Raw genomic sequence first — 23,090 nt, forward strand, 5'->3', positions numbered from 1 at the left:
AAGCAATCATAACATAACAGAGGTGCACTTGTATAGTTCAATTTTATGTGTTGTACTTGTTAACAACCTACTCAAATAAAATGATTAGCAATAAAAAATAAATTGACTTATGTTATGGAGGCTTGTACAGGGCCTGAAATACCCTACGGCCGGCACTGCATGACATTATTGATATACACAGTAAATAACATTTAAACCAAGACACATCACTGCTATCAACCTGTTTTACAGGAAATGTTTTGTTGTCTCACCATCCCAGCTCCAAAGGATCCTAGGATAATTACAATCATGCAACCATATTACCATATTTAGCAGCACAATCGGGAGAACCACTCCCCACAATGAACCCCAAAGCAAATGTTGTAGGATATTGTTGCACACAGACTACGGATCAACAAAAACACATAAGAAGATATTTTATTTAAGGTAATATATTTTTCAGCTAATATCTAGAATCTAAAAAGTTGGCCATAGTACTGATCTTCTCCCTAAATCCAGTGTGAGAGGCTGTCGGTATCCTTTATCCAAAATTCAAGTCTTGTGAGAATTTATCTTTAAAATGTTTTGTGTGCATTCTACAAGACTGATAGATCGACAGTTAAGCATTGGTATTCTTAAGTATGGGTATGATCCCCGCAACCAAGGATGGGACACTGCAGATCCTTGCAGAACGGCATCGGCCAAAATCATAACATAGTGGCACAGTATCAAAGTTGGGACTTGTAAAGTTCCACTGGTATTTTATTGAGACCTGGCACTCTCCAACTTTTTTTTTTTAACTGGATGGCAGATATGACCTCATTGGGAGAGAATAAAACAAACGATGTATCATTATGTAACTTTACAAGATTATATTACCTCACAGTAATATAACGGGCAGATTAGATATTGTTGGCATACAGAGCTGAACAGGATGAAAGCCAAATATCTATTGCTGTGTATACCTTGGGTATAACAACTTTAGTCTTTGATCCATGTGAGATTCGATGTCAAAACCAAAGAGAGATGTAGGATGGTGTGGCCTTGGGTAGGTGCCCGCATTGCCTGTCCTACTACACGTTTTTTCTTTTCCAAAATATAGTTTTGTGCTTCTCATACAGCAACACTAGGTTAGTATTAATCTTCGTTTATGGCCATCAAAAGCATGGATTTGAATGCTAGATATATATGATTATACCATGGGTTTATATTTAAATGTAAGTGAGATTTAGGAGCGCTAGATTTCGAGGAGGGCTGGTGTGTGTGTATTTGGGAGATTGTCTTAAAAAAACACAGGATTCCAGATCAGCCCCTTCAATTACTCACTACAATGAAATTGCACATACCATTTGTGTCTACTGAAGAGACATTGTTATAGACAAAAAATATGCTCTAATGTTAATACTAGAGGCTCATGTCACTGTGCACCCTTATACAACCATGATGTCCAACATCAAGTGCCAATTTATAATCCAGTCCTTCTGTGCATGGCGGATCGATTGAAAAGGTTTGATTGAGACCCCAGTGGGGTCAGCTGGAGGTTGTGAGGAAATCCTTTGTAATGTTGAAAATTAATGTAGAAGGTTAAGGCACTTGAGTTTACTACTGAAAAAGCTGGTTAGGAAAATGTAAGGTTGGTGAATCTCTGTTATAGTTTAGTTCCTATTTACTAGATTGAGGAAATGCTCTGCTATGGGTATGTGCCCTTGCTCTGCTATGGGTAAGTGCCCTTGCTCTGCTATGGGTATATGTCCCCAGAGGTGTAACCATCATGTGATGATACTCTAGCACACACATTTATTTATTTATTTTGCAATTTTATATAGCATGGACATGGCCTAAAGGCATCAGAGCGCTTTAGAACACACAGGATACACGGTTACCGCGGGTTACATTAATAGTAGTTAAACACTGATGTTTACACAAGTGTATGTATTCAGAGGTTACCATGAGAGACAGATTCAACAATAGGGCAGAGGACATGAACATTTAAATGAAAGCAGATCAGGGCACAGTGAAGAAAGCTCGCTGAGGGTGACTTAACCAAATAAGAGCAGCTTGAGATCCTTTTTGAAGGTTGCTAGGCAGGTGCATTATTATTATACTTATAATTAAGCCATAAAAGGATCTCAATTCTGTAGAAGGAGAAGATATGTGGTTCAGGATGTGGCTAATGTCAGACTTTTAAGTATATTTTATATCTGCAATTTGTCTTTCTATCCCTTTTTGTTGTCTTCCAATTTGTGGTTTGGTCTTTTTTTCAGTTCTCTTTTATCTTGCAAATTTCCATTACCAATCCTTACCCACAACCCATACAGTCTTCTTTTAATCCCAGAACAGGTCCCAAAATATGTATTTTTACTTGGCTCCAATAATCCCTATTGATAACTTGAAATAATAAAATAAAATATCTGTTGACGACAACGTGAAGATTATGGCCCTCATTACCACTTCGGTGGTCTTTTCAAAAGACCGCCGGAGCTGCGGGAGCCAAAAGACTGCCAGTGCTGGCAGTTTGAAGACCACCATAGTATGAAGTTGTGCCAATTTCTGCCCGATAAGTGCGTGTATACCGAGGAAGGGAGGATGGGGGGGGCTGGAGGGGGTGGTGTGTGTGTGCGAGTGTATGTCTGAGTGCATTTTTCTGTGTGTATCTGTATGTCTAAGTGTGTGCATGCGAGTGTATGTCTGAGTGCGTGCATGTGAGTGCATGGGTATGTCTGTGTGTGTGAATGCGAGTGTATGTGTATGTCTGAGTGCGTGTTTGGATGCAAGTGAATGGGTGTACCTGAGTGCATGTTTGGGTGCGAGTGAATGGGTATATTTGAGTGTGTGATTGGGTGCATGTAAGCGAATGTGTGGGTGAAGGGTGGTGCGTGAATGTAGGTGTGTGGTGATGTTGGGGGGGGGGGGTGTCTGCCGGCGACATTAATGGAGATTCCTGTCGCCAGGTGCCTGATCACCAGCACCGCGAGTCGGGCGGTCCAAGGACCGCCATACTCGTAATGAGGGCCTATATTTTCGCAGCAGGCAGGGTTTGTCCAAAGCAGGAGACCTCTTTTGCACTGTAGTGCATTAATTGGTATTGTACAGTGTTGTAGTGCCTCAGAAAGAATTCACTTTGCTTCCGAATTAAACTTCCTTTTTTGTTCACTATAGGCAGGATATCGAACAGCAGTTAGGATCCTTGATCCTTGCAACAGACATCAACCGCCAGAATGAGTTCCTGAGCCGCTTGAAAGCTCATCTTGACAATCAAAACTTGAGCCTCGAAGACGCAGGGCACAGACACTTTATGCTTCAGGTACCAAAACCTGCATACTTTCACTGGTCTTGTTCAAAATAGCCTGGTAGGATGTATCACATGCAGGAATATAAGAGATGCAGGGTGCCAATAGGTTTACACAGGAGATTGACTTGTGAACTGTAATGCTGAGTAAAAGCGTACATTAATGTTAATTAGTTAAAACAATGCTCTAAGAACTCAGGTCAAATAAATACACCACCTATAAGGAGAGCCTGAGTATGAGTGTTGGGGTTCAAGCCTGCTGCGGTCATAAAAGAAGAATGAGGGATACGAGTAGTCTGAAACTATTAGTCACTTTAAAACACACTGGATACGTCAACCATCGACTTGTTCAGATGCCTAAGTAAAGTATAGAACATCAATCTAAAGATCTAGCATTTCCTGTTTTCAATTTTATTGTTCATATACTTAAAGTATCGAGTGGCAATCTTGTTTATGTTCTGAGTTGTCTGTGGCCTGCCTGACCAGCTTCCTTTTCTTATTACATTCATACTGTACCAAAGACCCTTTCCAAAAAACTCAATCATGTAAATATCCATTTATGTTGTATCAAGAAAGTATCTGTTCATCCAAAGTGGCTAAAAAAACTTTCTGGCATATTTACTTCTAGGCAGTGTCTAACTTTCTGTTTAAAAAAAAATATATATAATACACATTTATATTTCTGTAAATGTTGACATGTTGAGTAGGTTATAGTCAATTTTACTTGATGCATGTGGCATCTTTCAAGGCATGCATCTCTGTATAAATATATTGATGACTTTGAAATCATGTTTTTTGTGTAAGATCAACTAAGGACAATACAGGCTCGGTGATCAGAGGAAAAGAAGCAACAGTAGGTGACTGTCACATATTGCATTGCATCCAATTTTGTAGAAATTAAAACCTTCACCATGGAGTGAATGTACCACCACTGCAAGAATCGCCAAGAATTGTAGTAAGACCCCCATGACAAAAAATATGAAAGAATGCACTCCTTGGGGACAAGTAGAGAGAAATTGGTCTGTCCATGTCTAAGAAAAAAATCTGCTCAAAAACCTTCTTCTTAAAATTCCCCTTTCATCTTCTCTTGTGTAATTACCGTACTTGGATGTTGTTTGTTCACTAGTCTCAAACCCCTCATACCATTCTGTCCAGTCCTCATAATAACCTGGGCCCTCTTAGGCCTATAGTTCTTGAATATGGGTGGCTGTACTTCTTGTGCAACCTTGATCCCATCAGTGCTGACCCTGGCTCAGAATTCAGAAAGATTCATTCAGTCTGTGACTAGATATTCCTGAGCTCTGAGGCAGGCTGTGTGTCAGCAGGAGCAAGCCAAAACCGTAAGTCATCCAGAGTGCATATACTCAATCCAGTGGAGATGTGCATGCTGCAGGCGCATGCCTGTTGAGCAATCCTCAATTGAATAAAAGCTGTTGGTTTGACTAGCAAGCACTGCTCGCCTTCTGACATGGTGCAAAAAGAAGATGGAGGAGGAGACATCTTTACAAGGGTCCAACAAGAGAACTCAGCACTTGTGTGCTCAGCCTGCCAAGAAATAGGCTGAAGTCTTTATGCCCCTCACAAACGGCTGAATAATCACCTCTATAGTTATAAGACAATTGAGCTCTTAGGACGCAAACCAACAGTGAGACAGTGCCACTGCACAAATGTGCCTGAGAGCTGATGAGCCCCCTAAGTTTCAGCTCAGAACATATAAAACAGAAATCCAGAATGCGGAGCACTGTGGCCTGCTGTAATGATGCTGGTAGGGAAGTTAGGAGTATTTTGGAAATGAGGGGAGATGTAGGACTGGGACATGGATGGAAGCTTAGAGGTCAGCCATGGGTTTTTAATATGATAGCAAGATTACAACTGATCTGAAGCCCTGAGAATAAATGAACAAGGAGAATGTGTATTTGAAGAGGGGTAAGGCAAAACATAACTGTAGGTGACTGCAAGAGGTTCGTGCTATGTGGACTAAAAAAGTGGTAGGGATCAAAGGGAGGACTGTTGGTCCTGAGAATTGGCACAGGTGCTATGGGATTTTTAAAAGGGGAAGTTGATTAATTGCACAGAGTGAACATGAGGGAGGAAGAGTATATGGTGGTGGAGGTGGAGCCTTGAGGAGAAAATTAAGTGTGTGCCTGATGTCAGTGATTCTGAAGGAAACATAGGAGGTGAAGTTGATGACAAGAATACATGACTAGGTTTTAGTTGTTTCAGGAGGTGCTAAAAGAGAGCTGACAGTGCACAAGCCATGTTTTACATTGGCCGAAATGGAGGCGATGAGGTCCAAAAAGAAGGATGATTTGACAGCACTCAGTGTCAGATTATAATTTACAAGATGTTCTGCGGGTCACGATTTCCTCCATCTGCCTGAAGAAGTATGCAGTTGTGTCTTAATTCAGTGGCAATTGGTGGCGATCCACAGAGGGGGTGAGTGGAAGCAGAAAGGGTGAAAATGAAGAGGCAGTAGTGAGATTCAGATACTTTACATGATGTTTCATGGAATGAGTTAGTGGAAGTGCCTGGATGTGGCAGATCATAGTGGATTAGGTCTAAGCGTGCAGTGAATGACTCCAGAAAGAGCATGTATCTTAAATAGGGAGAGAAGCAAAGAAGTGTGGTGAGTATGAGATATGAGGTTTTATGATATGAGTGGGTTGGGGCGTTTTCTATGTCAAACAAGGCAGGGTGGTGAAATAGGGCTGAAATGGGTGGAATCAAATTTGCAAGTGCACAGCTACTACTGCCTAAAAGGAGCAGTAGTAATTCCAGCACCACACATGGCCATCCACTTTTACTTCATCACACTGTCATGGAAAATAATGGAGATAGTGGCTTAAAATAAAACCCTATATAAAACGATGTTAAATTAAATTAAAATAGTTAGAACTATAAATAAATACAGTTTAATGTTAAATGTTAAATATTTTGAATATAAAAACTAATATAACATTCATTTTCATGAAAATATAATGAAATCAGTTCTAATTGCGCTTATATATATATACACACACATATATATATATATATATCCCTTTTAATAAATATTTATTCATGAAACAATATATGACTTGTAGTATAGATGGTAATGGGATTTTGTGTAATAATAATTCTATAATAATAATTCTTTAAATAATCTTAATTGAATTTAATTTATTCTTAATTGATTATTTAGTTTAACATTAATTGTTATATATCACTTTTGCATTTTATTCTACATTTAAAATTATTATATAGAACTAATTTGCATTAATATTTAAATTTAAAATATGTTTACTATTTTGTTTTCTCGTTAAATAAAGATTTTTAATTTTCCCTATACTTTAGCATAGGGAAATCTCCTCTGCTGGGGTAGAGGCGATTCCCACCTAATGTAACAAAATACATATTTTTTATTATGTATAAGTATTAAACATTTCAAATTACATTCATTTTCAAATTCAGAAAAATATGCTATAATAAAACAAAAGTATGTTTTGTTGTTAGATAAACAAAAGTAGGTTTTGTTGTTAGATCATTTTATTAACATTAAATTATGTTTATTTTAAATAATATTTAACATTATTTACCCTTGGGTTTTATTTTAAGTCTGTACTTCAATTATTTTCTATGTGAGGGTTTTCAGTACCTGTGAGACATACTCCAGGCCTAAGCCAGTGTACATTTGCCAATGTTTTGGAACCATTATATCTGTAGTAGATATAGAAGTGCAGTCTGTGAATAGCAATAGGCTTACTCTTTTGTGTTTTGAATGTCTGTCCATTGTTAAACATCCGTTGACTTTTGTTCAAGAGCATAACATAGGTCCCTGCAGCAACTGCAGCCCATAGCCCTTCAGAGGGTACCTGAACCTTTCAGTGGACCCCCATTCAGCCCAGTGTCTATGAATATCTGAGAGATATGGGCGACTCAGTGGGCCTTTATCACATTAAGCGGAGGGCATTATTTTGCGTTACGCTAATGGTCCCCGTTAATTATCCTTTAATTCCACCTATTTTTTTTAGTAAGTTCGTTCAAATTTGTAACCACTCCCCCAGTCCCTTACAACATTTACTACTTAGTAGTAAACTTGCATGTGTGAGGATCTCCTCATAGTAGATAAAGGAGAGTTGGGGTGAAAATTTACACTCATAGCTTTGTGAATAGTGTTTTGTAGTACTTTAATAGTACTATAAAAGTACTACAAAATGTAGTTGCTGAATAGGGCCCATCCTTTTTCATTTTTGTGAAGTTTTGTATGCCTTTTAGGCTTTCTACTGATCTCACAGTTCAGACAACAACAACAAATAAAGCGCTTCACTTCAACATTAATGGGCTCCTCTGCATGAATGTCCAATCTGGAGTTTCCTTAGCACGTTTTGGTGTGATCAACTTGTTGTAAACAGATTACTGTAACCATTACTTACTGTACTAACTTTCGCAGATTGCACTGAAGTGCGCCGACATTTGCAATCCCTGTCGAATCTGGGACCTGAGCAAGCTGTGGAGTGAACGGGTCTGTGAGGAGTTCTATAGACAAGGTAAGACGCCTGTTTGAACGATTTTTTGTTTCTGTTTTGTTCGGACAGGGCTACCAGTGTTCTTCTGTACCATATGCATGATATAAGCAGCCAGCTCCTGTCTTTTTGCAAAGTTATGAAAGGCCAGCTCAAGATATAGCTTTTGCTCAAGTAAAACGTTGCTTTTATCTTCCGTACACAGACAGGTTACCAATAATTTAAAAAAGGAAGCAAAACCTCAAAAGAATTTGGAAATGTGTTTTAATATAATTACCTGGTACTTGAAGTTAATTAAATTTCGGTTCAGTGTGATATATTGTCTTTCTGTTTAAATATAAGTGCCCTGCACTGTCATCGATCCAGACGTACCTGTCAAATGATTCTGGGTGCATTTACACCGCTCCTGATGTCTATACTATGTGTTCTCAGTTTTGAGACACCTACTTCTACATCAGGTGTATCCACCTTTCATCCACAAGGGTTGTTGCAATGCCACATTTTCATGCTAACCCAGTGGACTTTGTAAATGATTTACAGTTAGATTTCTTTGAGAATGATGCATTCCTGCACAAAAAGAATCCTGGGACGTTTTTTTCACTCTTTCTATGTGTGCTTCAGAATGCAGTACACATAGAAAGAGGAAAAAACGAGGAGAAATAAAGATACTCCTCCTTGTTGCGTCTCTCCTGGGAGGTGAAAGGTTTTGGCACATCCCCAGGTTTACAAGCTCCTGTAAATCTTGGGATGCATCAAAATCCCTGGGTATTGCATGGGAACACCCACCGTAATGCCCATGGAACGCCTCCCTCGCGCAGAGTGAGGCAATGCAGCAATTTGCACTGGCTTGCGTTAGTCCATCCCTATGATGCCATTCAAAGTCACACAAAGTGGCTTTGCGTGGCTTCTTGGATATGCATTCAAGGTTTGCGCAACAGTCACTTTTGGTGACACAAAGGAAGCACAAAGGGCTCATAAATATGCCTCTTGGTGTCTTGCTCTTTCAGCTGAAAGAGATAATATGGTTACAGACATGAAGAATAAACACCATTTCTATAATGTAAAATGGAACACTAAAAATCAGTTAATGGTTTGCTGCAAAAATATATTAGAATAAATGTAATGTAATTCAGATTAAATTAAATGCAGTTGCACAGATTGTGTAGAAGCATGCAGAGATGTTCTGCAGTCACTTATGGGGCAAAAATAAACATTTTGTCATAAATATTCTCCTTCTGCTGATCACTGTTCTTTTTTTATAAGCAAAATAGAAGAACGTAAAAGCTATTGTCCTTTTCCTTGTTTAAACAGCAGCTGCACTGATGTTCTGTGACCTGCTTTCAAGGCTGATGGTTTTGGCTGCAAGCATTTTGGCAACTGACTGGATTGAAATAATTTATTACAGTTGAGCAGCTAGCCATTTCTGTATTACAGTTGACTAGACAGGTCTCAACTCGATCATGATAAAGAAATTAGAAAAAGTCTATTATACAGGGATTATATGTTCCTATCCCTGGTGGAAGGTACCAAGTAAGAGTTGCTGGCCAAAAGCTTCCCATGAACAGGTAAATGGAGGACTGCATTGCTGTCAGTCAAGCAATTTCTGTGAGTTCTAAATTCCTGACAATTCTTCCTTAATGTAGGAAAATAATAAACAACTATTTATCAAGCACTTGCATCACCCTTTGCGCCGCACAGAGGGGCACAAGGGCGACACGACGACTAAGAGTTATCCAACCATGCAAGCCCACCCTGCATGGCCCTGAGTGGCTTGATTAATATAGAGTAATGCAATGCACTGCAAATCTATGTGTTGCATTACTCTACCCCAGGGAGGCATTTCCCAGGTGGAGCATAAGTGTTCCCACACATCCACCCATGGATTTTGAGCATTCACAGATTTACCATTACTGGTAGTCCTGAGAATGCATCAAAATACCACACCTCCCCGGGTGGTAGAACGTATTTCTCCTCGTTTTTTCCACTTTCTATGTGTGAGCACACAAAGAAGAAAATGCCTCAGAGGATTTTTTTTGTGCAGGAACGTGCCCCTTCCCGCACAAAAACAATCCTGTCTGCAATACAGGCACCCTTGCACCATGGCGCAAGGGTGCCTGTGTTGGTGCTAGGCAGCCAAAAAGAGACAAGGAAAGGTCAGGAATTACCATATTATGTTATGCATTCCTGCCCTTTCCCTTTCACGCAGCGCAGCAAGGTGACTTGCTGCGCTGTGTGAAATATTAGTATATGGGCCCTTCAGTGAGGAAGAAGCCATTCTCAAACCTGAAATCTCACTAGTGCACAAGAACTACTGGTCAGTATTTGTGCTGTGCTATTCATGTTTCACGTATCGGTCTGAATACGAGTGCCCTGGTAAATTGTGATCGCAGTTTGGACTGATGTGATGGTTATTGCACTGGGCTTAATAAAGTGCACATCCCTAGTAAATTTTGGTATGTCAAACTTGCCAGAATTTAAGAAATGAAAAGTGCTCTGTAACTACCAAGACCTGCCGATTTTGGTAAGCGCAAAATCCTAAAAACGTGATTCTTTAGCCAATATGTTTAAATAACATGGCTTAAAACATACAGGTCATAAACATTTTGACAACTGTGAGGTCTCCATCCCAAACTACCTATAACAGGGGAAGCTAGCTTGCACTTTTGTACTCAGAGAAAAAAGTCTGCTCACAAATCCGAGTGATCATTGGTCACTGCGCTCTCTCGTTCCTTCAGACTCAGGAAAAACACAACTCGATAGAATGTTGTGATTATTATTTTTTCTAAATCTAGCAATTTAACTTTTAAAATGCTTTTAAAACGGGAAAACCGGGAGTTTGTCCCTGTATTGATTTCATTTCAGTGGTGTTTGAGACCACAGCTGCCAGCTTTGTCACTTACATGCTTTTTCAGACTAATTTACTAAGGATAATGCTAAACCAATGATGGATTTGCTTTGGAGAGACAGTTGTACGTGCCTTTACCCTTTAACAAAAACAGCATGCAGTATTTTTTTTAATAATTTCCCCTTTTAAGGGTTGAGCGCGCAAAGCGCTCTGTTATTGTTCTAATCTATCTATGGGCTTGTAACCACGCCCATCAGTTTGGTTGGTTTGTGGGCTTGCCTTTTAAAATTTGCTTAATTTCATTAGTGGAAAGCATGCATACGTCATGACTTTTCTGATGTTTAGCCCTCCTCTAGCGCGCCAGCCAACTACTGAAAACATACAAGGCTCCATGTTTTCCGTATGGTTTCTTGACTACTTTTATTTTGTAGGCAGCGCTATCTCACTGGCAGTAGCCGAGTGCTTTGCATGACATCGACCTTGTTGCATGGATAATTGCACTTTTGCCAATACATTTCACTGCTAGCAACTTTTGTTGCCTTTTGTGCATCTGCTTCGCACTCATGGCGGTTGACAGCTCGCTTATGTGAAACTGTTTTACTTATCATATTCAGTTTATGTGGCAAGAAAAGTCTGGTTAGAAATTCATAATGCTAATAGCTTTAACTCGAGCAAGAGCGAGACCCATTGCATTGTAAATGCTTGTTTACCTCTCTTAGCAAATATAGATGTAAAACAGAAACCCATTCGATTTGTTTTTTTCCACTTTAGTGACAATGTTAAAATGTTCATTGTTTTAGATCAATGTTGGTGTTTTCTGTAGTAGTCTGTCAATTACGCAGTAGGATAATTTCTGATGACTTTGGGTACAGTGTAGGTGGTACTTCTACTAATATACGTGTGGGATCCCCCACCCCCTTATTTTTAACAATCATTCCCTCCTGTTAATATTAGATGAATATAAAAATTTGAGGAATGGCTTAAATTGTTTGTTTTCTCTCATCTATCTGCTTAGGAGATCTTGAAAGGAAATTTGAACTGGAAATAAGCCCACTATGTAATCAGCAAAAGGATACGATACCCAGCATTCAAATCGGTGAGTTAACTGTACAAAGTAATATTAGGTTTGCACACCACGCTAAAATCCGTATATTCACAGTGCCCAAAGTATAGATTTGGCAATGATGTCGGGAAGCTCCTCCGCATTGCTTTCCCTGTGGGATGACATGCAAAGTAGGCCAACTTAGAATTTCATAGCAAGGTACAAAGGGCCAGTTTATTAGGGATACTGGAATAACTAGTGTTTGCATAATGTAGTTGATGAAATGTGCCTGAGAGTTTGAAGAGCATCCTAGTTTGTCTGGTATTGTAAAATCTCACAATCTTAATCTCTACTAAACCTCAAATCCAGCAGAAGGGCATGTTGAATATTTGAAGAAATGGATCCGAGAATGGCCTGTGAAACAAGCAAACATGAATTGTGAGAAAAAGCACTTTAGCAGAATATTACAAATGGCCGAATGTTAAATGCAAGTCACATACAATGAAAACTTTTTGACAAATGCCTATTCTTGCACATGTAGATGTGTGTAGTTGGCACAGAATTACTTTCACTTAGTAAGAAGAATGCTAGTGTTCTGCATTCTGAAATTCTCAGCAACTAATAAACTTTCAAAATGCATTCATTTTGCAATCAGCACATTCAGTCATTTAATCACTCCAGGACTCAAGCTCACCTCTTGAACACATGATGAATGCAGCATTTTTCTTTCCATTAAAAACTGGATGTGTTATATTTTCTTGGACGTTTTCCATACTAAGACCAAACCAGTCATAGCTATGGAACCTTTGGTCTATGGGGAGGCATTACAATGATACTGTGGTAGAAAACACTCTGAACTTTAATATGAAATAATATTTTACCCAGTGCATGTAGCTGCCTACTCAGCCTAAATTGAACCAACTAAACTGGTTAGTCTCCTCAGGGCATGACCATTCTGCTCAGTGTTCTGCTCCATTATCATGGATTAACCACTTTTTTACACATTGGCTGTCTTGATGACAGCAGCAGGCCCCACACACCCATTAGAGAAAAACATGGAGTGCTGCTTGTAGTGTACAACAGCTACCACCATGGATGTTCTGAGGTTGAAACACTCTTGTGGAAAGGGTGTCCCCTTGGCTATCTGCAGAAACAGACTTTGGAAGGGCTGTGCCTATCCACTTGCACAGTATGCCAGCTTCAGTGACGGTACACGTTATAGTTACTGTAGGGCATGTGCTATAGTTACTTGAAATAACTAACTATAACAGCTGAATTTCTATGGTTTTGTGCGTGTAAAATCTGAACATAACTAGAATGTCCCTGTAAACTTAGTTTTTTAGTGAATTTTTAAGTTTTTTTTAAATTGTATTACCTAACTATAATGGCCCTGTAACCTTTGCTTTTTTCAGTGCATTTCTAGTTTTTTTTTAATGTTAAGTAAGATGCCCATTGCCATGCATGGTGGGGGGTGGGGGTGGGGGGGGGTGTTGGACGCATAATCTGGCTCCCTAATTTCCTCATTTACTGCAGTATCCTCAGTAGAAAAGCTGTTTATTACCAGGGAGTTAACTGGCAGTCTGCTGCTGGTGTTGATAGTACATATTTCAGTTCACATGTCAGAATGTTTTAATTAAATAAAAGTGAAAGATATTTGAGAACTCACTTAAAACATGCAAATGTTTTCTTTCTACAACACAAACCATAATTTCTATGACAAAATGAACCCCCTCATTTTGTTCCTTTTTAAATTAAGTGGCATGTTTTCAAAGAACGGGTGCAACGTGGCAATGCACCAAAATTGGCTGTGTCACGCTGCGTCAGTTCTGAAACGTAGGGATGCATCGTATTTACAAAAATATGGCACACGCCTGTGTTTCCCCTTGCGCTCAGTTAGCTGCCTAGTGCCAACGCAGCTACCCTTGCGCCATGGTGCAAGGATGGCTGCGTTGCGGGGGAGATTGTTTTTTTTCTGCAGGAAGGGACACCTTCCTGCACAAAAACAATCTTCAATGGCGATTTTCTCTTTCTATGTGTGCTGCAGAATGTAGCACACATAGAAAGAGCAAAAAACTATGAAACATGAAAGCGCTTTTCCTCGTTGCGCCATTCTAACGCTACCCCTGAGGTGGCATTAGATTTTGGCACTGCCACAGATTTACATTTCTTGTAAATCTGGGGCAGCGTCAAAATGCAATGGATGTTGACATGGAACGCCCACAGCAACACCTACTGCACGTCCTTTCCAGGCAAAGTGCTGCTTATGAAGGGGGCTTATTTACAAAGTGGTGTTAAGCCACAGAAAGTGGCTTAACACCACCTTGTAAATACGGCGCACTACACAGCACCACCGGAGCATCACAAAAAGTGACGCTTTGGTGGCGCTAGGGGCTTGTAAATATGTCCCTAAATGTTTTAAGTTTTGCCAGTTTTATTCAATCAAGACGACTTCAGGTGTGCCATACTTTTGTCATATGTAAGACTGTTAGCGCTCTAGTTGTTCCTTAGAACACTCTGACAGGCTGCAGTAGATCACAGGGGAATCAATTGACAGGCTGCTCCTGTTGAAAGTATGTTTTACTGTGAATTTCTGACTTCATTCTCATATGGCTGGTGAAAATATGCTCTCAATTTAGCTTCTGGAGCACCTTCTATAACCTCAATGGGAAAATCACAAGAAAACAGTTTTCTCTCAAACTTGATTGATGAAATCCTAGCAAAATAAAATCACCTTAGAACACACCATAATTCCTAAAATGAGTGTGTTACCATCAACAAATTATTTATATTGTAACTAATATTTGTTATCACCCTCTATACGTCCTCCTTTTTCTGTCCCTCACAACTTGCCATTCCCTACAATGAATTTCAGTGGGGTGCCATAATGTATAGTGGGCACAACCAGGAAGTGCTGGCAGCCAATCAGACCTCACCATTAGATCTGTGCTTAGTCTCCGCCCAGATATACAAATTTGTTTTTCTTTAAATATCTCAAAAACTACTGAACAGATTTACACCAAATAACAAAAAGGCACTTTCTGGACCGAGAGTTACCTTTCTGCCAAATTAGGTCTTATTCTGTCCAGTGGTTCGCGCTGTGGTTGTGTTCAAAATCATTATAGAACTTAACATGGGGAAACATGTTTTTGGACCAATTAACGGCATCTTGGCAAACACAATGCATTTCAACTACCAAGTCTTGTTCACAATGAACAAGACTTGGTACTCAAAACGCGTCGGTGTTTGGCGAGATGCGGTTGAATGGTCATTAAAAGTTTGGAAATGCGAAGCATCCAGGAGTAGCGTTCATTTGTAAAGGAGATTGTTTTGGAGAGTAGTCAGTCTCCAATGCTTGCACTGGCAGCAAGGGCATGCTGTTAAATGACAGCATTGGGGGATATATATATATATATATATATATATATATCTATATCTATATCTATATCCCTGTCTAACTCGGCATGGATAGCACTGTGTTAATCCTATGCTTAAAAACTTTGCTAGATAAACAGACATTTGAAATTAGCAAACCTAGAGTGTCGCAGGCGTTGCAGGGTGCTCGTTATTGGAGCTGCTCTCCACCTAAAGTTGGGAACTACCTAGAGTTCTTTTCTTTTTTGCATAATTTATGCATCACTCTAACCCTGAACGGACTTTGTATATACATATATATAGATATATATATAAGATTAAAGTGGCATTATACCTAGAGAGAATAAAAATATATTGATGTAAATTAATACAAAAAAGAAATTCATTGAACAAAACAAAAGTTAGAATGACCTTGAATTGAATTTAGAAATGAGATAAGAACTAATGTTTAAAATACAAAAAAAATGAAATTTACCAGTTATAAATTTGTCAACTAACTAAATATTACACCCCCACAATGCTCTGCTTTGGACCTCACACATCACAGCACTCCTAACATGCTAAATGACATCATTGATGACATCACTGAGGAAATCTCAAAGAACATCATTGATGACATTGCTGATATTTTCACTGATGACATCATCAATGTCTCAGCTATTCACATTACTCAGTCAGTCAGAAAATCTTTATTTTGGCCAAGGCCATAAAAGAACATGAAACCAGAATAAAAACTGCAGATACATTACTCAAAAAACCCTTACATCATTTTAAAAAAGAAAGCTGGTACAATAGGGCCTGTGGTCATATATAGCATTAACATACGGTGTCCTCACTAGCTCTCCCTGATGCCAGTCACCTCCTTCCACCCACTGTGCCAAGCTGCTCCTGCCTCAAGTCATCCTTGCCAGCCTGGCTTGTCAGCCCTCCCAGGTTTCTGTACCCTACGCTCAGCCTTCGAGGTCCCTGTGCCACAGGCTTCAGGACCAGTGCCACTTGCTGTTTTTTTTTCCTGTACATTTTCCTGCCATTTTCCTGCTCCTCGCCTCCCAGGACCTACTTAATGAAGGCCGCAATGTGGCCGTGCAGCGGATGCATGCACTGGGTGAGCCACCGGTGCGCTAAAGGCAAACACGTCTGCTCCTATCCATACCTGGACCACTCCAAGCACCAGGAGCTCTGGCCCTTCGGACAACCACAGACACTCCACCACAGATCTCTATGCCCTGGACCCTAGACACTGCAACAACTGCTGCCTCACATCTTCTCACTCCATAGCAGGAGAATTCCACAGATGCTAGTTCACCTGCAACCAAGGACCACCCACCCTCGCAGAAAACCATGCCACTCCCACCCGTCAACCAACACCACCCAGAACAACTCCAAAGCCTACTTATCAATGCCAGATTGCTCTGCAAACACACTACCTAGGCCTTGGACAGCAGCTCTACCCTCGCCCTGACATGACATTCCTCACAGTGACATGGCTCACTTCCACATCGGCCCCTGACATCACCACTGCAAACCCCAGTGGCTACAAGATGAAACACCGGGACCACACCAACAAACATGGAGGTAGCATTGCCATCATACACAAGGAAGCAATCTGCTACACCAACACAAAACATTAAACCATGCCGATCATGGAATACCTGAATTTCCAACTCTAGACCGGCAGCAAAACAACCATCAAAGGCACCCTTGCCTACAGACCCCCTAGACCACAAACCAGCCTCTGCGATGTCATCACAGATGTCATCACCTCACTCGCCCTTTAATCCAAGCACTGCATCTTCCTCAGAGGCCTCAACTTCCACCTTGACGACCCAACAGATACGAACTCCACCAACCTCCTGGAACGAATGGACAACATCGCCTCACCCAGCTGGTCACAGGCCCCACACTCAGAGCAGGACACATACTAGACCCTATCTTCCCATCCAGCAACAGAGTCAAATACAGCCATACCAGGGAACTCACCTGGACTGATCACTCCATTGTCCACTTCACCATCGCGGTGCCACCTCACACCACCCCATCCCTTCCAGCACCTCCTTCCACAGCTGGAGCAAAATCACACAGAACCAGCCCTACATTGCAACCAACCTGGAACAGGCAGTCGAAAAAGTTAAACACCTGGATTACCAGTGCCACTGACCAAGTCTCCCCCATCAAACCAGCCAAAACTTGCAGATCCACCAAACAAGTCAGCTGGTACACTCCAGAACTTAGCACAATGAAACACAGTTGCAAACAACTAGAAAGATGATGGCACACCATCAGAGAGAGCCGCCTTCAAGTCAGCCCTCAACAATTACCACCCTCAACTCAAAGACGCGAAAAAGGAGGCCTTTGCAGACCACATCGAGGCTAGCGCCACTCACAACAATGAACTCTTTAACGTCATTAGTGAGTTGCCCAGCAGCCACTGAAAACTCAATCTCTCCCTCACAGGAACTCTGCAATACTCTAGCTAATCTCTACCACAACAAGATATCGACAGTATACAGGAACTTCGAACCTCAATCCACCAACCTCATCAGCTTCCCTACTCCTACAGAAACCACCCCTGACCAACAACTCACCACATGGAAACAGCTCAACCCTCCAGACACCTCATCCATAATGAACTCCATCCACTCAGGAACACCTATGAGATCAGCCATCAACTCACCACAATCCTCAACACAACCATTGACACAGCCACCTTTTCTGATACTTGGAAACATGCTGTCAGACCGTTCCTCCATAAACCCTCCGCAGACCCCATCAACCTCCAGAACTACTGCCCCATTTTGCTGCTCTCTTTTCCCGCCAAAGTCCTGGAGATGGCCATCAACCTTCAGCTCACTTAAACCCTAGAGAGAAACAACCTGCAAGACCCGTGCCAATCTGGTTTCAGAGGCAAACACAGCATCGAAACAGCCCTGATTGCCACCAAAGACGACATCTGCACCCTACTCAACAGAGGAGAATTGGCTGCCCTGATCCTTCTCACTCTCTCCGCAGCCCTCAACACCGTTTTCCACCACAAGCTCTTTAAGAGACTGCACCAGATCGGAATCAAAGAAGACGCACTTAGATGGATGGCGTCATTCCTCACGGGTCGCATGTGGAGAATCCGTCTCCCACCTTCACCTCGCAACCCAAGAGCACAATCAGCGAGGTCCCTCAATGTTCATCTCTAAGCCCCACCCTCTTCAACATCTACATGAGGCCACTAGCCGACATCGTCAGAACCCATGACATCAACATCATATCCTATGCAGATGACACCCATCTCATCCTCTCACTCTCAGCAGACCCCACCACAACAAAGAGCAACTTCAACAACTGCATGAAGTGATCTAACCCTGTGAAATTAGAGGATGACTTTTGACTTGTTCAGTTGTATGTATGCTAAAACTTTTTAAAAATATGTTAAAAAAAAAAAAAAATACTTCCACAACTGCATGAAGAACGTCGCAGCCTGGATAAATAACAACTGCCTAAAGTTCAGCATGGATCAGACCGAAGTGCTGATCTTTGGCAACCATAGGTCCCTGTAGAACAACACCTGGTGGCCTACTGAACTCTGATCCACCTCTAAAACCTAACGACCATGCCCGCAACGTTGCATCATCATCGACAGTAAACGGACTATGAAACAACAGATCAGCACTATCTCCACAGCCTTCTTCCACACTCGATGCATGCATTGAAGAAACTTCAAATGGCTTCTCACAAGCACCAGGAAAACAGTCACACAAGCCATCTGGAATATGGCAGTGCACTGTACGCAGGCACCACCAGCAAACTCATGAGAAGGCTCCAGGTGATACAGATATCAGTGGACAGACTGATTCTTAACTTTCCTAAAAAATTACCCACATCACCCAGCACCTGAGAGACCTCCACTGGCTCCCCACCCAGAAAAGATGCTAATTCAAACTACTGACACACACCTACAAAGCCCTCCATGACCAAGGACCAACATACATGAACCACTGCCTGAACTTCTCCAACCATCCAGAAACCTTCGCTCCGCCTCACTCGCCCCTGACACAGATACTACGCATCCACCGTAGCCACAGAGGATGATGCTCCTTCCCCAACCTTGCAGCCAATTTCTGAAACACCCTCCCCGTACACCTCAGAGCATCTCCCTTGCTGACAGACTTGAGGAAGAAACTCAAGACTTAGTTCATCGACTAGCCCAGCATCCAGGCACCTGTGTACCCTCCCGGTGATAAGCTGCACTCTACAAGTACGGATTGATTGATTGATACATGTATGGGTGCAGAGAATGTAAATAGCATATGTCCTGGAGCCAAGTATGCTTGTGAATGAAAAACATTATATGGTGCATGTGGTATGTGCCAGTAAAGTTTTGGGTGCAATGAGTACACCATGTTAAACAAGGTTAAGGCTGAACAGGTCTATTGTGGGTTGAAAAAGCATGCGTCACATTTTTCTAAGTTGGGGGTGGATTAAAGCCAAAGCCTATTGCCAAAAAAAAGCGACTCTTCTATTCACAATTGATTATTTGTCTGTGGCTGTCTTGGCATATGCCTTGGTAAATAGTTGCTGTATAGTACTATAGTCAGATTCTAAGTAAAGTGAAGGTTTATAAGTAGTTGACATTTATTTTCAGAACTCCTCTAATGATTTTGAGACATTGCACATTGCTGAAAAATGTACAATGTACAGTTGATCCACTTACATATGGTGTAACTCACGTGTGGTTGTAACCATGGCTGTAAGGTTGTTTGTCAATCTACTCATCTCAGTAAAGCAAATAGTGTATTTTACCAAACTACAGAGAGGTGGGCCTAGGGCCTGGCTGGTAGTGCCTCATCAGTAACTAATGCATTTTCTGAACCTACTGACTCAAATTGTAGGTCATGTCATGAGTGATGTAATATGTAAAGCCATAAGCAGTGCATGATAGGGGCACAGCTATAGTTAGCTGACTAAGTTATACCTGAGGAGTTTCAAGAGTTGTTCAGTTTTAAAATGGTAGTTTTTCTCTCATTTCAGCTCATAACTATAACATAACTTAAATCTTTTATTTTGTCAGTGAATTTCTGGGATTTGTTTTACCTACTTCAAGATCTTTTTATTATGCCTAGCTATAACGTCACCTTAACCATTGATTTGTTCAGTGATTTTCTGGGGTTTTTGATCATATTCTAAGCTTAACACCTGTGAAGGTTTCATTAAGTGGGCAACGCCACTGCGCATGGAATGTGACCGTATGCAGAAGGTGTTTGCCACATGCTCCAGCCTCCGGTCAGGCCCTGCTACCAACCGTCGGCAAGCATCCAACCTCATGCCCCCTGAAGTAATTCTCTAGCATTGTGCAAAACAGATTAAACACGGGACGTTACATCTTATTTGTGTGTGTTTTTTTTTTTTTTTAATATATTTGTTTTACCTTTGTTGGTTTAAAACTGAAAAAACAAAATTTATTTTTATAACAGTGATTAACTACTGCGTTTCAACTTTGTAGTTATTTTTCTTGTTGGGTTTTTTAATGAGACTTTTTTATTTATGTTTTTGTACATTTTTGTGTGTTGGTGTTTTGAACGATTCTCCATAGCCTTTACAAAATAAAAGGTGTTAGTCTCATCAGAAAAACGACCTCTGTGAATTGTTTGCACTATCTTGCAAAATACAGCATTTTTCATCCTCTTGTTGCCACAGGAATCCAGCTGGTGCAATTTCAAACCCTTCATCTGCTCTGACCTTCTCTTTACATCTCTGCTCGATCAATATGGTTGGGGTGCATAGCCTGCATGTACTTCCACATGCCACCGGTGCCCAAATAGTACTGCTCAGGGTGGCCCCAGTAAAGCACATGCTTGCACATGGTGCACGTTACATTTCACATTTTGATTGTCTTTTTGTTTTTTGCCCAGATGGAAAGGTAAAAGCTTTCCAACCCACAGATTTCCTTTTGGTACTATTGAAAGGTAGTGCTGTAAATGTTGATGGCAGCATTTTTGCATCAGGGATATGGCCTGTGAATGGTTTTGTAGGGGGCTGGTACGCTGGAGTTTGTCCTGCAGCAATGATGGCGATAGATTCTCTAGAGCAGCCTCCATCTGTAAAATAGCATTGTGTAAATAAATGGTGCTCTTGGAATTGCGTTCTGCTTATTTTTGAAGGCTGTGGGCTTAGTTTTTTGAGTAGTGAACACTTTGTGGCCAATCAGCTAGCTGCTTTCATTTTTTTTATGTCATATTGGTACCTCGTTATTTCGTGGCACCCATAGGACAATATCAGAGTGTTGTGCTATTCTCACAATACCTTTACTATGCGTTCCTGGTCCTGCAGTACCAAGAAAGTTCCTGCGTACCTAGAGTTTGGTATAAAGGGGACTTTTTTTTTGTTTTTTTGTTTTTTTACATTTTGAGGTATTTACTGGAAGAACAAAATACTGAATTCCTGTGTTAAATAAGAACAAGTCTGCGTTTTAGTGGTCACTGCACCCTAAAAGGTACAGTGCTACCAATGTCTCCTAGTAAAACTACTTCCGATTGGTTCTTATCAGTGAATGCATGCCTTCTTAGCCTGATACATATCCTATGCACAGATGGCACAAGAGCTGTCTGTAGTTTACAGTAGTTAAAAAGAAGTATTAGTTCGTCCTACTAACATTTAAAATAGAGTCAGTAACAAGGGGTGTTGGGAGATGTTTCAGTGGTAGCAACATACCTCAAGAGAGCGGTCAGCTACATTTACCCTATTTAGGACATTAGGTATTACAATAAAGGACTGATTTAGAGTTTGGTGGTGAGGATTCTCCGTCATAATGGCAACAGTGCACCCTCCCTGATTTAGAGGTGGGCAGGCTATCAGGTTTTCACCGACCGCGACCCCCCTCCTAATCCACACTGTGCTGGTACTGAGAAATTGTGTATTTGTAGAATAGAGAATCTGATGACTTCAGTTAATTGTAAGATTGGATACATGGACCGGCAAAGTATGTCACCAAGAACTACCTATCACTCAATTGCCACATGCTGGTACTGCGACTTAATGACTTCTAAAAAATTGTCTGCTTTCTATATTATCTATATGCCCATAGTCCTATAGTTTCCTTAGAAATCTGACATAGATTAGGACTCTGACCTTCCTTTCTGGAACTGACACAAAAATATGCATGTCAACAAAACCTCCAGGCCCTGACAACTCCCACCACGAGCCAGTACCATATTTTCTTACCTCGCCCCTTCATTGGTGGCATGTTCTCATTGTATGGGTGAGTCTTACATGCAGAGGAACTGCTGTGGTGAGGCTGCACAGACAGATATGGAAAAGGCAGTGGTGAGAATCGCCTTCACCCAACTTAAAGCACACTACCACATCATGGCTTCCAGATGGGCATTTCGTATACTCTCTCTAGTCTCCTACTGCTCCGCACTGGTCAGCTTAGTGGTGAACGTAGAAGCTGAAGCATAGAACAGCTTAATACTGCAATCTGAAATGTCTATGTGCATCCATTTGTACCACAAAATACGACACACTGGCAGAAGTGGGCAGCAGAAGCCAGAAGTTAAATGGACGGGTCGATACTCATCCTGCAGCCACCTCTGCATAAGACGTTTTCAAAGATCATTGTAGAGGACAACATTTTACAGACTTAGAAAATAATAAGACACTTCAAACAGTTATGTGTTGCTTTTGAAAACTCTCGAAGGGACTGGCTGCTATGTTATAAACATTCTGGTACACTATTTAATATTGTTCCAACCTTAAATCTCCATTCTCTTCAGGGAGAGAGGTGTAATATGAGCATAATGGATTTCTATAGAAGATTCATGATGCAAAGACAAATGTTACTCATCTACAAAAGTTTTTCAGCTTGATATCTGCTATAGATTCCCCTGTGACCCATCTGACACCCAATGAGATTGAAGCGCTTCATTCGATAAAACATGCACCCAGCCAAACATTTACAAAGTTGCAAAATAGATTTTGAAGATAGCGCAGAGTTGGAGCATTGTGGGTTGTGCTTTTATACTGTTGTCTTATCACAGATATGTCCGTCCATTGTTGATATCCATCATTCTGTTC

At 41.0% G+C, this 23,090-nt stretch overlaps 1 protein-coding gene across 2 annotated transcripts in view; it reads left to right on the plus strand.

The window, feature by feature from the left end:
- The window catches only part of PDE7B (phosphodiesterase 7B), an 891,171-nt gene that overhangs the window by 865,834 nt on the left and 2,247 nt on the right, over positions 1–23,090 (plus strand). For both annotated transcript variants that reach the window (XM_069235207.1, XM_069235206.1), the window contains 3 exons: positions 3,139–3,283; positions 7,698–7,794; positions 11,631–11,711. In XM_069235207.1, the coding sequence (XP_069091308.1) occupies positions 3,139–3,283; positions 7,698–7,794; positions 11,631–11,711 (323 nt within the window). The remainder of the gene's footprint in view (positions 1–3,138; positions 3,284–7,697; positions 7,795–11,630; positions 11,712–23,090) is intronic.

The sequence above is a fragment of the Pleurodeles waltl genome, chromosome 5 (genome assembly GCF_031143425.1).
Source record: "Pleurodeles waltl isolate 20211129_DDA chromosome 5, aPleWal1.hap1.20221129, whole genome shotgun sequence".
Classification (NCBI taxonomy): domain Eukaryota; kingdom Metazoa; phylum Chordata; class Amphibia; order Caudata; family Salamandridae; genus Pleurodeles; species Pleurodeles waltl.